Source organism: Dendrobates tinctorius, unplaced genomic scaffold (assembly GCF_039654945.1).
Source record: "Dendrobates tinctorius isolate UK_male_01 unplaced genomic scaffold, ASM3965494v1 ptg000203l, whole genome shotgun sequence".
In the NCBI taxonomy this organism is placed as follows: Eukaryota; Metazoa; Chordata; class Amphibia; order Anura; family Dendrobatidae; genus Dendrobates; species Dendrobates tinctorius.
This window is the reverse complement of record NW_027361870.1, coordinates 12,535,377-12,548,826: the sequence shown is the minus strand read 5'-3', so window position 1 is coordinate 12,548,826 and position 13,450 is coordinate 12,535,377. Positions and strand designations below refer to the sequence as shown.

At 41.5% G+C, this 13,450-nt stretch overlaps 1 protein-coding gene across 4 annotated transcripts in view; it reads left to right on the top strand.

Moving 5' to 3' along the window:
* NDUFAF5 (NADH:ubiquinone oxidoreductase complex assembly factor 5) overlaps positions 1–12,699 on the top strand; it is a 65,618-nt gene extending 52,919 nt beyond the window's left edge. For all 4 annotated transcript variants that reach the window (XM_073553814.1, XM_073553815.1, XM_073553813.1 and 1 more), the window contains 4 exons: positions 2,360–2,420; positions 6,550–6,633; positions 7,126–7,208; positions 12,521–12,699. In XM_073553814.1, the coding sequence (XP_073409915.1) occupies positions 2,360–2,420; positions 6,550–6,633; positions 7,126–7,208; positions 12,521–12,616 (324 nt within the window). In that variant the 3' untranslated portion in view covers positions 12,617–12,699. The remainder of the gene's footprint in view (positions 1–2,359; positions 2,421–6,549; positions 6,634–7,125; positions 7,209–12,520) is intronic.
* Positions 12,700–13,450: the final 751 nt, after the last annotated feature.

The following is a 13,450-nucleotide window of genomic DNA, read 5'->3' as shown; positions in this document are numbered from 1 at the left end:
GGTGAGGGTGAGGATCCCTCCTGATGATGAAGACCAGGTATCCAGTGAAATGGATAGAGTTCCCATCATGGTGGTTGGCTTCGTGGAGAGCTTGAGAGACTTTCGGATGCTCGTGGAGTACCTGCAAGAAATTGAGCAGTTGAGGCTGGACCGTCGGCGAATTAATGAAGAAATACGGGATACCAGGTGGCGGCCATCTCCAACCCAAGATGTAAGGACCCGAACGGTTCCTCCAAGAAGTGACATGGCAGATGGCCGAAGAGTGTCAGCAAGGGGTAGTTTGACTGGCAGGATGACGTTGGAAGACCGTAGTTCCTGTGAGACGCTGAATGGGTCAGACTTAGGCCAGACAGTAGGCCCGATTAAGACTGATGACTGTACCAACCGGGAGAGCCGGTCAGTGAGAGAAAGGTCAGGTGACGAAGCGCACTATAAGAGTGTAGTGACTAAACAGTGTCTGATGACGCAGACAAACCGTGACTGGAGGGCCAAAGACAATGACCGGTATTATGACCGCTGGGAGTGAGGGAGGGCTAACCTAGAGATGACGCCGTATGACAAATGGAGACAGTTCTCTCGACCCAGGGGGCAAGGTGTGGTGAGTGCCCGGTCTCGAGAGCCAGGGGTTATGCTGTGTGTTCAACCCCACAGGTTTGAACATAGGGGGAAGGTATGTGGTGTAATGACCACTGTGTCCGCTAGGGGGCGCTGTGCGGATGTCCTAGGAGAAAGGATGAATGGCAGAACCATGAAGGACCGTTATGTATCTCAAGGTGGGTGGCCTTGAGATGGAGACTGATGCATGTATTGACCAGCAGTAATACTGCTGAGGTGTCGTTTCTACGTGTAAGGGAGAAGTCTCCAGGTAACTAGAGAGATGGGCGTACCTGGTTACCTACAAACCCACCCAGGGGGGTGTGTTTAAAGCACTGTTGTAAAGAGTGTGAAAATGCCTGAAGGACCTGTGATGAGGTCAGTCATGTGACCCAGTGGGCGTGGCTATGAACGATATAATGTGGCCAGGGTGAGTCACAAGGGATGAATGCTGGGACCTGGTTGGAAGGTGGAAGTGGAAGGTCCCGCTGAGATGGGGCTTCCTGCCTGACAGCACGTGTGAAGTGGCTGTGAGTAATGGCGAAGTGTGCCTGTTAGTTCCCTGGAGGGAATGGATGCATGCAGCATGGAGGAACAGCCGTGAGAGAACCCTGACTGATGAGATAACTTTGAGGCTGAAGAGCCTGAGTACTGGACATTGAGTAACCTGTGTGACCACAGGCTTAACAGAAGGAAGCTCTGTAATGGACGCTATGCTTGTGATATGAACTTTATGTTATTGGTCACGGTTTATGCTGCATAATAAACCGCATGAAGTTATAATTTTATGGAAAACCTGTGCCGGATCTGCTTTTTTTGTTGCTGCTGAGCGAGTATCCCCTACTTAGATGACAGCGCTACTTCACAAAAGGAATAGTTGGAATTAAGGCTCGCAATTTGTAATGTGTGCCATCTCGGAAGTGCGGTATGGCCGCTTCTTGAGTGAGCACAGGTGTAGGCAAATTTCTCTATACAATTTTGTAATTGTTGCGCTTGATCCTGGAAGAATAATACCTGAGATATGTCAGAGGGGTTATATTTCCTTAAATGTAGGAAGATGAGCAATGAATAATTGCTTTTAGAGTGCAGCTGAGACACCTGGCGAATTGTGAATGCATCTGCGAATGAAAATGGGCTGCATAAGGGGCAGTGTCATAAAGACATCCCTGTCGATACTCCATATTAATATGGACATAATAGAAGGAGTACCCTATTTTGGTCTCTGCTTTGTAAAAAAAAGAAAAAAAAACTTTTGCAGATCCCTATATTACAGGGTCGACCATTGTTAATTGCCAGTGTGTAATACTACTTTTACCCATCAGTGGCTATTGCGCGGAAAATGCAAGACCAAAGTAAACCCTTCCGGGCTGTAAGAACTTTTTTTTTTTCTGGGGTTCCCTGGGGTTATCTAGCTGTATCAGTTGGCATGAAGACAAAGTGACACACATTTTTTTCCACTCTTACATTGCTGTGCAGGTGAAGGGAAAGGTTTAGCGAGGATCTCTGGCCAGGCATGTGTTTTATGGCTGCTCGGTTCCATCTGATCTTTGCCATTCATTATACTGTAGTTGTTGATGACATAGCTATTAAGTTATATTGCCCTCTTGCTCCAGTCATCTCTTTAACCCCAGCACCAAATCCATACCTCATGGAAGCGGCGCACCCTGATATATTAGCTGTTGTAATGGAAATGATAAGAAGCTGTAATAATTCAGTCGCAGCTTTATTGTCTTGTGTGCACGTGGTCATATTTCTCTCTCTGCAGGATACAGATGAAATCCAGGTTCACTATCCTGGGATGTTTGAACTGATGAAAGATTTACAAGGTAAGTACGCATTTTCTTTTATTTTATAGGATTTTAAGATTATTGTAGTTTATAAATTATATGACAGAAAAATGGCCACCTTGCTTAAATTGCACATAGGGTGTAGTGACGGTACCAAGTTGCTGTGGTTTACCATTATATTGAATATATGTAATTTTTGCACAACTTTGTACCATCGCCAAGGTTCATTTATAGGTTGTCAGATAGAAACACACAGACACTGGATATAGTATATATCAATATAATATGATGCACTAATCAATCATTAATAATAATAATAATAAAAAAATATACCACCAGTGTTCAGTGAAATTAGTGATTACACACTAGTTAAGATAGATTACACCAACCAACCAATCAAAAGACCTATTAACCATAGAAAACCAGACAGGGTGTACTTATTAAATATTTTATTTTTATTTATATTGTACAAGTGGTTATATAAAAAACCAATTAAAAACAAAAAAAGTGCACGTATAGGAACGATTTAACAAAATTGTAAAATAAATAGGACCCATTTACATATCAAATATGCATACCTCATATTATAAAGTGACCATTTTTCAAAAGGATTATAAAAAAGTGCAAATGCATAAAAAGTTATAATACCATAACAAAAAATGATAAATCACAATCATAAAAAGGGCAATGTGCAATGTGCAAAATTGTCACATAGTGATATTATATCATATTAAAAAAAAAATGGAAGAAAGAGGGAGAACCACATGTGCCTTTAAAAAAATCAAATGTGTATATCCACAAGGTTTTTCACATATACAAGATGAAGTGCATGTGCAATTGAAACCATGCACATTATATAAAGCAATCAGTGCCTCCTTTTTTAAAAAATGCAGCCAATTATATTTTAAGAGGATTAGCATAAATGGATCTTATACCTTTAAGGGTCACCACGTCCCTATCACACGCTCCCCGACGCGCGTTTCGGAATCCTTCCTTCATCAGGATGATGCTGAAGGAAGAATTCCGAAACGCACGTCGGGGAGCGCGTGATAGGGACGTGGTGACCCTTAAAGGTATAAGATCCATTTATGCTAATCCTCTTAAAATATAATTGGCTGCATTTTTTAAAAAAGGAGGCACTGATTGCTTTATATAATGTGCATTGTTTCAATTGCACATGCACTTTGCACTTCATCTTGTATATGTGAAAAACCTTGTGGATATACACATTTGATTTTTTTTAAAGGCACATGTGGTTCTCCCTCTTTCTTCCATTTTTTTTTTTTTGAATATGATATAATATCACTATGTGACAATTTTGCACATTGCACTTTTTATGATTGTGATTTACCATTTTTTGTTATGGTATTATAACTATTTTTATGCATTTGCACTTTTTTATAATCCTTTTGGAAAATGGTCACTTTATAATATATGAGGTATGCATATTTGATATGTAAATGGGTCCTATTTATTTTAGAATTTTGTTAAATCGTTCCTATACGTGCACTTTTTTTGTTTTTAATTGGTTTTTTATATAACCACTTGTACAATATAAATAAAAATAAAATAATATTTAATAAGTACACCCTGTCTGGTTTTCTATGGTTAATAGGCCTTTTGATTGGTGGTTGGTGTAATCTATAGGTTGTCAGATGGCTACTGAGTGTACAGTTGTCCCCAAAAGTATTGACACCCCTGCAATTCTGTCAGATAATACTCAGTTTCTTCCTGAAAATGATTGCAAACACAAATTCTTTGGTATTATTTTCTTAATTTAATTTGTCTTAAATGAGAAAACACAAAAGAGAATGAAGCAAAAAGCAAAACATTGATCATTTCACACAAAACTCCAAAAATGGGCCAGACAAAAGTATTGGCACCCTCAGCCTAATACTTGGTTGCACAACCTTTAGCCAAAATAACTGCGACCAACCGCTTCCGATAACCATCAATGAGTTTCTTACAATGCTCTGCTGGATTTTTAGACCATTCTTCTTTGGCAAACTGCTCCAGGTCCCTGATATTTGTAGGGTGCCTTCTCCAAACTGCCATTTTTAGATCTCTCCACAGGTGTTCTATGGGATTCAGGTCTGGACTCATTGCTGGCCACCTTAGAAGTCTCCAGTGCTTTCTCTCAAACCATTTTCTAGTGCTTTTTGAAGTGTGTTTTGGGTCATTGTCCTGCTGGAAGATCCATGACCTCTGAGGGAGATCCAGCTTTCTCACACTGGGCCCTACATTATGCTGCAAAATTTGTTGGTAGTCTTCAGACTTCATAATGCCATGCACACGGTCAAGCAGTCCAGTGCCAGAGTCAGCAAAGCAACCCCAAAACATCAGGGAACCTCCGCCATATTTGACTTTAGGGACCGTGTTCTTTTCTTTGAATGCCTTTTTTTTTTCTCCTGTAAACTCTATGTTGATGCCTTTGCCCAAAAAGCTCTACTTTTGTCTCATCTGACCAGAGAACATTCTTCCAAAACGTTTTAGGCTTTTTCAGGTAAGTTTTTGGCTAACTCCAGCCTGGCTTTATGTCTCGGGGTAAGAAGTGGGTTCTTCCTGGGTCTCCTACCATACAGTCCCTTTTCATTCAGACGCCGACGGATAGTACGGGTTGACACTGTTGTACCCTCGGACTGCAGTGCAGCTTGAACTTGTTTGGATGTTAGTCGAGGTTCTTTATCCAACATCCGCACAGTCTTGCGTTGAAATCTCATGTCAATTTTTCTTTTCCGTCCACATCTAGGGAGGTTAGCTACAGTGCCATGGGCTTTAAACTTCTTGATGACACTGCGCACGGTAAACACAGGATCATTCAGGTCTTTGGAGATGGACTTGTAGCCTTGAGATTGCTCATGCTTCCTCACAATTTGGTTTCTCAAGTCCTCAGACAGTTCTTTGGTCTTCTTTCTTTTCTCCATGCGCAATGTGGTACACACAAGGACACAGGACAGAGGTTGAGTCAACTTTAATCCACGTCAACTGGCTGCAAGTGTGATTTAGTTATTGCCAACACCTGTTAGGTGCCACAGGTAAGTTACAGGTGCTGTTAATTACACAAATTAGAGAAGCATCACATGATTTTTCGAACAGTGCCAATACTTTTGTCCACCCTCTTTTCTATTTTTGGTGTGGAATTATATCCAATTTGGCTTTAGGACAATTCTTTTTGTGTTTTTTCATTTAAGACAAATTAAATGAAGATAATAATACCAAAGAATTTGTTTGCAATCATTTTCAGGAAGAAACTGAGTATTATCTGACAGAATTGCAGGGGTGTCAATACTTTTGGCCACAACTGTATATATCCCAAAGCCTTGTGATGTCAGTCATAACAAGCAGAAGTAGTTTGGGATTGTCCTGCGAGGCAATAATTTTTATTTTTGTTCATTTGAAAGAGCTCCGAGGGGGATAAAAATCACTGTTTATTTTTTATAACCAATCGATATTTCACTCCTACCACACTGGCTAGCCAGCCATCCAGAAATTCCTGGACAATCCGTAAAAGTAGGGCACCTTTTTTGCCCTTGCCAAAATAAAAAAAAAAAGTTGCGTAATTGATTTGATTTTTTTTTTTTCCCTCCACAAAAGATATTTTTATTGACTCTGATGTACACACAGGAAAAGTAGCAATGTTTTGGCCACACAGGACCTTTATCAAGCCAAGAAAAAAAAATGCATTTTTCTTGGCTTGGTAAAGGCCATGCATGCCAGAAACGTTTTTTTCCTGTGTGTACACTGGTCTCCGTAAAAAATATGTTTTGTGGAAGAAGTATACCCCGTGCGTTTGGTTCTTGGAACACATGCAGTTTTTTACATCTACATAAAGTTGTTCAATATCCCAGTCACCTGACCCTTCAGCCAATCACTTGCCTCCACATGCTCATTTCCAGTCCGGCGTAGACAGTCAAGAGCGTAAGCGCTGGCGGGGGAGCAGGTTCCAGTGGTAACTAATCAGTTTTTTTCCCCCTCCAGATTGGCTTTACTCTTGTAAAGCTTATAAACTACCAGAGAACCTCTTTAAATGTTTTTGCACTTAGTGCTGAGTGTTCATTCTTCATGGTAGAAATGGAAGAGATGGAAATGCAAAAATCACAATTCACATTCTGACCAAAAACAAAGCAGATGGGGAAGTTAGTCATTTGTATTCCCGTGTATGTTCTAGGTATGGGCGAGAGCAACTGTGCTTGGAACAGGAGATGCCTTCTGCACAGAGATTCAATGCTCGCAGCTGCGGCCATATATCAAGGTATCCTGCTGCCCTTGTACAATCCTTTTTTGTTTAAAAATCTTTTTTCTTGGTTTTCCGCCGTTGCTGTAAGAAGCAGAGCACTCTGACTTTATGCTGTTTATTATGGCTTTAATGATTTGCATCTTGTTTGTCTGTTTCCCAGAACTAAAAGGAACAATGTCTTCTATGGTTTCTTAAGAAATTATATTCCCCTTAAGTAGCCTCTGTGAAGTAGGCTATTTTATCTCTTCTTAGATGCAGTCTTGGGCCTAATTCAGATACCCGTTTGTCACTTATGTGTTATATCTCTGTTTTTCATACAGATTCATGTACCCAATAGAACCTATGGGGCTGTTAATATGTCTGATTATTTGCTGATTGCGTTTATATAATTTTATACATGTACTATCAGTCCAGATGGCTGGTCTCTCTGGAAACAAATCAGTCTAGATTTTATCTTCCTGTAATCCATTACATAAACGTGTTCCTAATGTACATTTTATTTTGTAGATATGTATGGAGAGGAGGATGGCTCTGTACCTGCCACATTTCAGATCTACTGTATGATCGGGTGGAAGCCTCATGAATCACAGGTAAACTGTTAAATCTGGGAGAGTATGTATTAGTCTTATCTTAAACCTGCAGTTTGCCAAATCCTAACTGTGTGGAATATATACACTGTCAAGATTCGGCTCTGTTTGCCGGTTTGGTTGTCACGTGACCACAAGTATGCGATTTGCTTACTCGTAGCCATGCACCAACCATCTTTAGACTTACTTTTTTTTTTTTTTACTCATACATATAAAATGGATGTGTTTTTTCTTTCTTTTTTTTCCCCTCATTGTGCTATGACAATCATTATGTATTTGGAGAGTGGAATGTATGGTGAAGCCCAAGCAAAATTTGGTGAACATTCAGGGTATGTGCACACATTGCGGATTTTCATGTGTTTCTGCAGTGTTTTTGGATGCGCGGAATTGCATCAAATCTGCAGTGTAGAGTGCACACTAGGGTGACCGGATCTCATATGGGGGGGAAAAAATGTCGGAATCTTGTTCATCTGGACCCCACAGAACGATTCCCCTTTCCAGATATTGAGAGAGCCAAAATTTCAGCTCGATCAAACGACGTTAACCCGTGCCGCTCGTTGCTCAAAGTTTTAAAAAATCCAAATTGAGGTATTTTAAGATTTAGGTATTTTGCATAGTCTGTTAGACTATAAAGAATGTGACAACAACATTGCAGAAATAGCCCTGACCAAATTTTCGAACCATTTGTGGTATTTGAATGCAGAGTTGGTGGGATTATCGTTTTTTGATCCCACCATTACAGACAATGAAAAGTTGTTAATGGCTAATAAATTGCTCAGTAGCACAGATGAACCATCAGAGCACGCTAACCTACATGAGTTGATAATTTTACATAGTTATCTAATCTATTCTAGAGCTTTTGTTAAAGTAGTTTTTGAAACGTCAGAATATAATGCTCGGCATTTGCTTACAACTTGCAGGACATATTGCTTTTGTTCTTCATCTTTTGTCAGAAGGTCGTTAAAGTCGGTTACTTCCTACCTCTTTTAATTTTTCTTTCCTAACTTTTGGCTTTACAACCCTAGCGTGCTCTGATGGTTCATCTGTGCTACTGAGCAATTTATTAGCCATTAACAACTTTTCATTGTCTGTAATGGTGGGATCAAAAAACGATAATCCCACCAACTCTGCATTCAAATACCACAAATGGTTGGAAAATTTGGTCAGGGCTATTTCTGCAATGTTGTTGTCACATTCTTTATAGTCTAACAGACTATGCAAAATACCTAAATCTTAAAATACCTCAATTTGGATTTTTTCAAACTTTGAGCGACGAGCGACACGGGTTAACATCGTTTGATCGAGCTCAAATTTTGGCTATCTCAATATCTGGAAAGGGGAATCGTTTTGTGGGGTCCAGACGGACAAAATTGCGACATCGATTTTTTGCGGTCACCCTAGTGCACACAATGTTAATGGGAAATCCAAAAACGCTGTGCACATGCTGCGGAAAAAAACGCGCGGATTCGCAGCGTTTTATTTTCCGCAGCTTGTCAATTCTTTGTGCGGAACTGCAGCGTTCTGCACCCATTGACTTGCATAGAGGCAGGCACATCCGCAGCAAAGCCGCAGATGTAAAAAAGATCTGCAGTTTTGCTGCAGATGTGGGTGTGAGAAATGCTGCGGACCGGGAGGAGGGAAGTGTGTGGGCGGTGACTGTGTGCGTGTCTGTGTGCGGGGCAGGGTCTGCGTGTAGTGTGTGTGCCAGTGTCTGCGTGAATCCGTGTCGGCGGGGCTGTGTGCGGGGTTGGCGGGCTGTGTACGGTGTCGGCGGGAGTCTGCTGGGCTGTGTCAGTGTGTGTGTGTATGCAGGCATCGTCCGATGGGAGTACTAGTCCCATTCAGCTATGCCTGCTACAGTGACACATTAGCCAATGATGGGACAGTAGTAGTCCCATCATCTAGCCAATGTGTTGAATGTAAAAAAAAAAACACACACATAGTCCATACTTGCCATAATCAGTTAATCCCCAAAGCTCCTCGCTCACCTGAAAAAAATTTTAAAATAATAAGCACTATGCTTCCTGTGTCCGACCTAATCCAATTAATAACGATTGTCCCACGACGATCTCCTGTGGAGAGCAGTCATATCAGCAGATGCGGCCGATCTCCAGGGGCTCTGGTGATACAATGACGGAGATAATCCTCCGCATTGTATCACTCCGCTGCCGACGGGTCACCTGAGTTCTTATGCCCACAGTGAGTTCACCTGTCACTTTGCGGCACTACAGCGTGAGAATTTTTTCACACTGTAGTGCCGTAAAGCGAGAGGCTTAACTCTGAGGCGATGTGCACACGGAGTTTTTTGCCTCTGCGGATTTTGTAGTGAAAACCGCAGATAAATCCGCAGGACTAAAGTCCTGCGGTTTATCTGCGGTTTTGCCCTGTGGCTTTACACCTCATAATGGATGAGGTGTGAAACCGCAGCGTTTCTGGACAAAAGAATTGACATGCTGCGGATTGTAAACCGCAGCAAAACCGCGCGGAAAAGTCCGCACCATGTGCACAGCGGTTTACAGTTTACCATTAAAAGCAATGGTACTGTACAACGCACCTAAATCTGCTGTGGACCCGCAGCTGCAGAAACACTGCGGATCCGCAGCAGAATCCGCACCGTGTGCACATACCCTGATGACACGCTGCGGGAGGGTTATCTCCGGTCAGTGTGACATTGGAGGCCTATAGAGCGGTCACGTCTGCTGATGTGACAGCTCTATAGTGGAGATCATCGTGGGACACTCGTTATTAAAGAGGGACTATGTCCGATCAAGGAGTATACTGTTGGTTTGTTTTTTCTAATTTTTTTGCAGGCGATCGGTTCCTTCAAATGGATTTAGGCGTACAATAAAAATTATGAAAAACTCATGTTTTATTTGATTAAAATACTTTATTCTTAATGTGCGTTTTTTTTAACCCTTTATTACTATAAGATTAATAATCCATAGGCGCCTCTCCATTATTAACCGGGCTTAATGTCACCTTACAATAGCAAGGTGACATTAACCCCATATTACCCCTTATGCCACCACTACACAGCAGTGGGATGAGAGAGGCTAAATGCCAGAATTGGCGCATTGTACAGATGTGCCATTTCTAGGGCGGCTGCAGGCTGGTATTTTGTAGCCGGGAAGAGGGGGGGGGGGGGGGGCAATATGCATGGCCCCTTCCTAGGCTATGAATATTAGCCCGCAGCTGTCAGCGTGGCCTTTCTGGCTATAAAATATAGGGGGACCCCATGTCCTTTCTTTGGGGGGGTCCCCCTAGTTTAATAGCCAGTAAAGGCTATGCAGACAGCTGCGGGCTGATATTCATAGCCTGGGAAGGGGCCATGGGTATTACCCCCTTCCCAGGCTACAAATATTGGCCCCCGGCCTTTGGCTTTCCCTCTCTGGCGCAGAAAATTGCGCAGGAGCCCACGCCATTTTTTTTTCTCTTTTTTTTTTTCAAAACTAAACATTTTGTTCGTTAATTAACATCTGCCTTGCTATTATTTATCTATTTATCTGTCTGTCTATCTATCTATCTATCTATCTATTTGTGTGTAATGGAGTGTGGGTTGGACAAATGTAAAAGAGGAGGTTGGACCATAAATTACATCACAAAACTTTTTTTTTCTTTTGTTAAATAACATACCTTTTATTTAGCTTACAAAAACGCATACAATCCGCATGAAAAAAAAGCATACAATCCGCATCAAAAACGCGCCGATTTTTACCTGTGATTTCTGCCAAGAGGTGCAGATTCTGTGCAGGAAATTCTGCAGGCAAATCTGCAACATGTGTACATACCCTCAAACTTTGCAGGTTTTGTCCTTTGACAGCAGGACTCCATGACTGCAAAGCACCAGTGATGACCACTGAGCCATAATCCGTTTTTCTCGTATGAAGAAGAAAACATTGATTGGCTTCTACTACGGAAGGCACATCGTTGTGCTATCATTTCTTTATTTATTTTTTTTATGGGGCCATAACTTGCATTGACAAGTTTGATTTGCAACGTGGATCAAAGTAGGATTTGTCTTCTTGTTTTTGTTGCAGACAGTCGGTGTACAAAGCCGCATTCATTGTAATGGCACTGTGATTTATCCATGGAAATAACAGAAAAACTGATGTGCAAAACCAGCCTATTCGTGTTTGTTACACACTGTTGGGATTCACCATGCTGCAGTGATTACAGAAATTCCCCAAGGGTTGGAAAACGCTATTAAAGGGGTTATCCATGACTAAATTATATTTTTACTATGAGCCAAAAAACTTACAGCAGGTAGTTAGTAACTAGTCATAAACTCTGTGCCTGTTCTATCCGACTCGAGTTACCACTAACATCTACTGCCGGTGTTTCTGATTTTTCACATAAAAAAACAGCACTTGTTCTTCTGGACTGCTGGGTTGACAGAGCGTGTTTGCCAACATCATGCTGACTGACAGCTGGATTCCTAACAGTTATGCAGCTGTGAGATGGCTGTCACTCAGAATGACATCGGCAGCTACGCCCAGTCAACAGAGCAGAGCGGAAGAGAAGCCGCTGACCTGTTAATGGGACGTCAGCAGAAGCCGCTGAATTGCCGGCATGAGTGAGTGGCCACTGACCGCTCAGTGTCAGCAGAGATCTGCGCTGGGCTGTTAGCAACTACCTGCCTCTTAACTTTTTACTGTGGGCATAAGAACTAATAGTTAAAGGGGTTATCCAGGGCTCTATCTTTATCTGTATAAGAGGGCCCTAGCCTATAATCGCGTGCCTAAGGCACGTCCATTCTCAACCCTTGACCCCTGTAAACATGTCTGCCAATGAAACAACAATGTTATATGTTTGTCTGCAGCATAATATATTTTTCATAGCCATACAAATTTTCCTTAGCCATTTTCATTCATCATCTATGAGTGGGGCACTATACCGTAGCAGGCCTATAAGTTGGTGGCTACTTCATCTCTACAAATGCAGATATGGTCTCCAGAAGTGGACGACCAACATCAGGCCATCACACTGCTGCCAAAGTTTTGAAAAACTGTGTCCCATTTTCATGCAGTGCACAAAATATTTCTTGCAAAATGATAACAATTTCCCCAGTGTCCATATCTATCAATGAGTCCGGTTACTTATTTCTGTTTGTCATTATTATTTAACAAGTGGAACATTTATATCGCTTCTATATTCAATGCATCCAGTGTTTTTCAGTCTACAAAACATTCTCGCTTCCATTACCTGTGCTGCGCACCATGAGATTGTTCAATAGAGCCAGAGTGCTCCACGAGAAAATTACTAACAGACCTGAAACATTTTTTTTTCTCTCTCTCTCTCTCATTTTGTACTTTCAGGCAAAGCCAGCCAAGAGAGGCTCCGCCACAATGTCATTTGGAGAACTCGGAAAAGTAAATGAAATTGTGTCGAAATCTAAAAAAGATGACACCTAAAAACCCGTCACTTTACGCCACCAAAATGTCTGAGCGAGCAGAATCATGGAGCTGTGTTTTATAATAAATGTAAATAAATGATAGATGCTTGGTGTATTTCTTTTTTTGTATAAATCTTCTGCAAAAGAATGGCTTAACGCCAAAAGATTGCAATCTACAGCACCACTTTCGGTCCTCTGTCATAAAAATAAATTTTTTTTTTCTAACCTGGACGTTTCCTTTAACCTGATGATAACAATCAAACTCTGTGAATTGGTGCTTAACTTTAGTCTTTTGCCATGGTAAATTTAAAAAGAATCTGTCAGCAGGGTATTGCTATGTAATCCTAGAGCAGCATGATATAGAGACTGAGACCCTGATCTTTATAAACCACTGTTTTCTTTACTGCAGATGTAGCAGAGCTCAGAATGCTGAGCTCTGTATAACCGCATTCACGTTACTGATTGGCAGCTTTCTGTGTACACTGGGTTGATAGAAATTAGTGATGCGGCCTGGTTATACAAAACAAGTTGACCAGGAGGCATGTCACACCTAGTTCTGCAGTGATAAAATGAGTGTTTTAGTGCCAGCAGATTATTAAAACTGCAACACACAGTCTATTAAGTGACACATTGTTGGAATCGGCCTCTCTGCCCCTATATCATGCTGCTCTCAAATTACATGCCAAAAACCTGCTGACAGATTTTGTTTTAAGTGCCAGATTAAAGATTCTGCTCCTTCAATCTGGCAGGAACAGGTTGGGTCTCTGACAGTCAGAGACCTTGAGGAAGATACAAAAGTAGTTTATTACAGCTTGTTTTCTCCAGGGCTGTGGAGTCAGTAAGCCAAACCTCT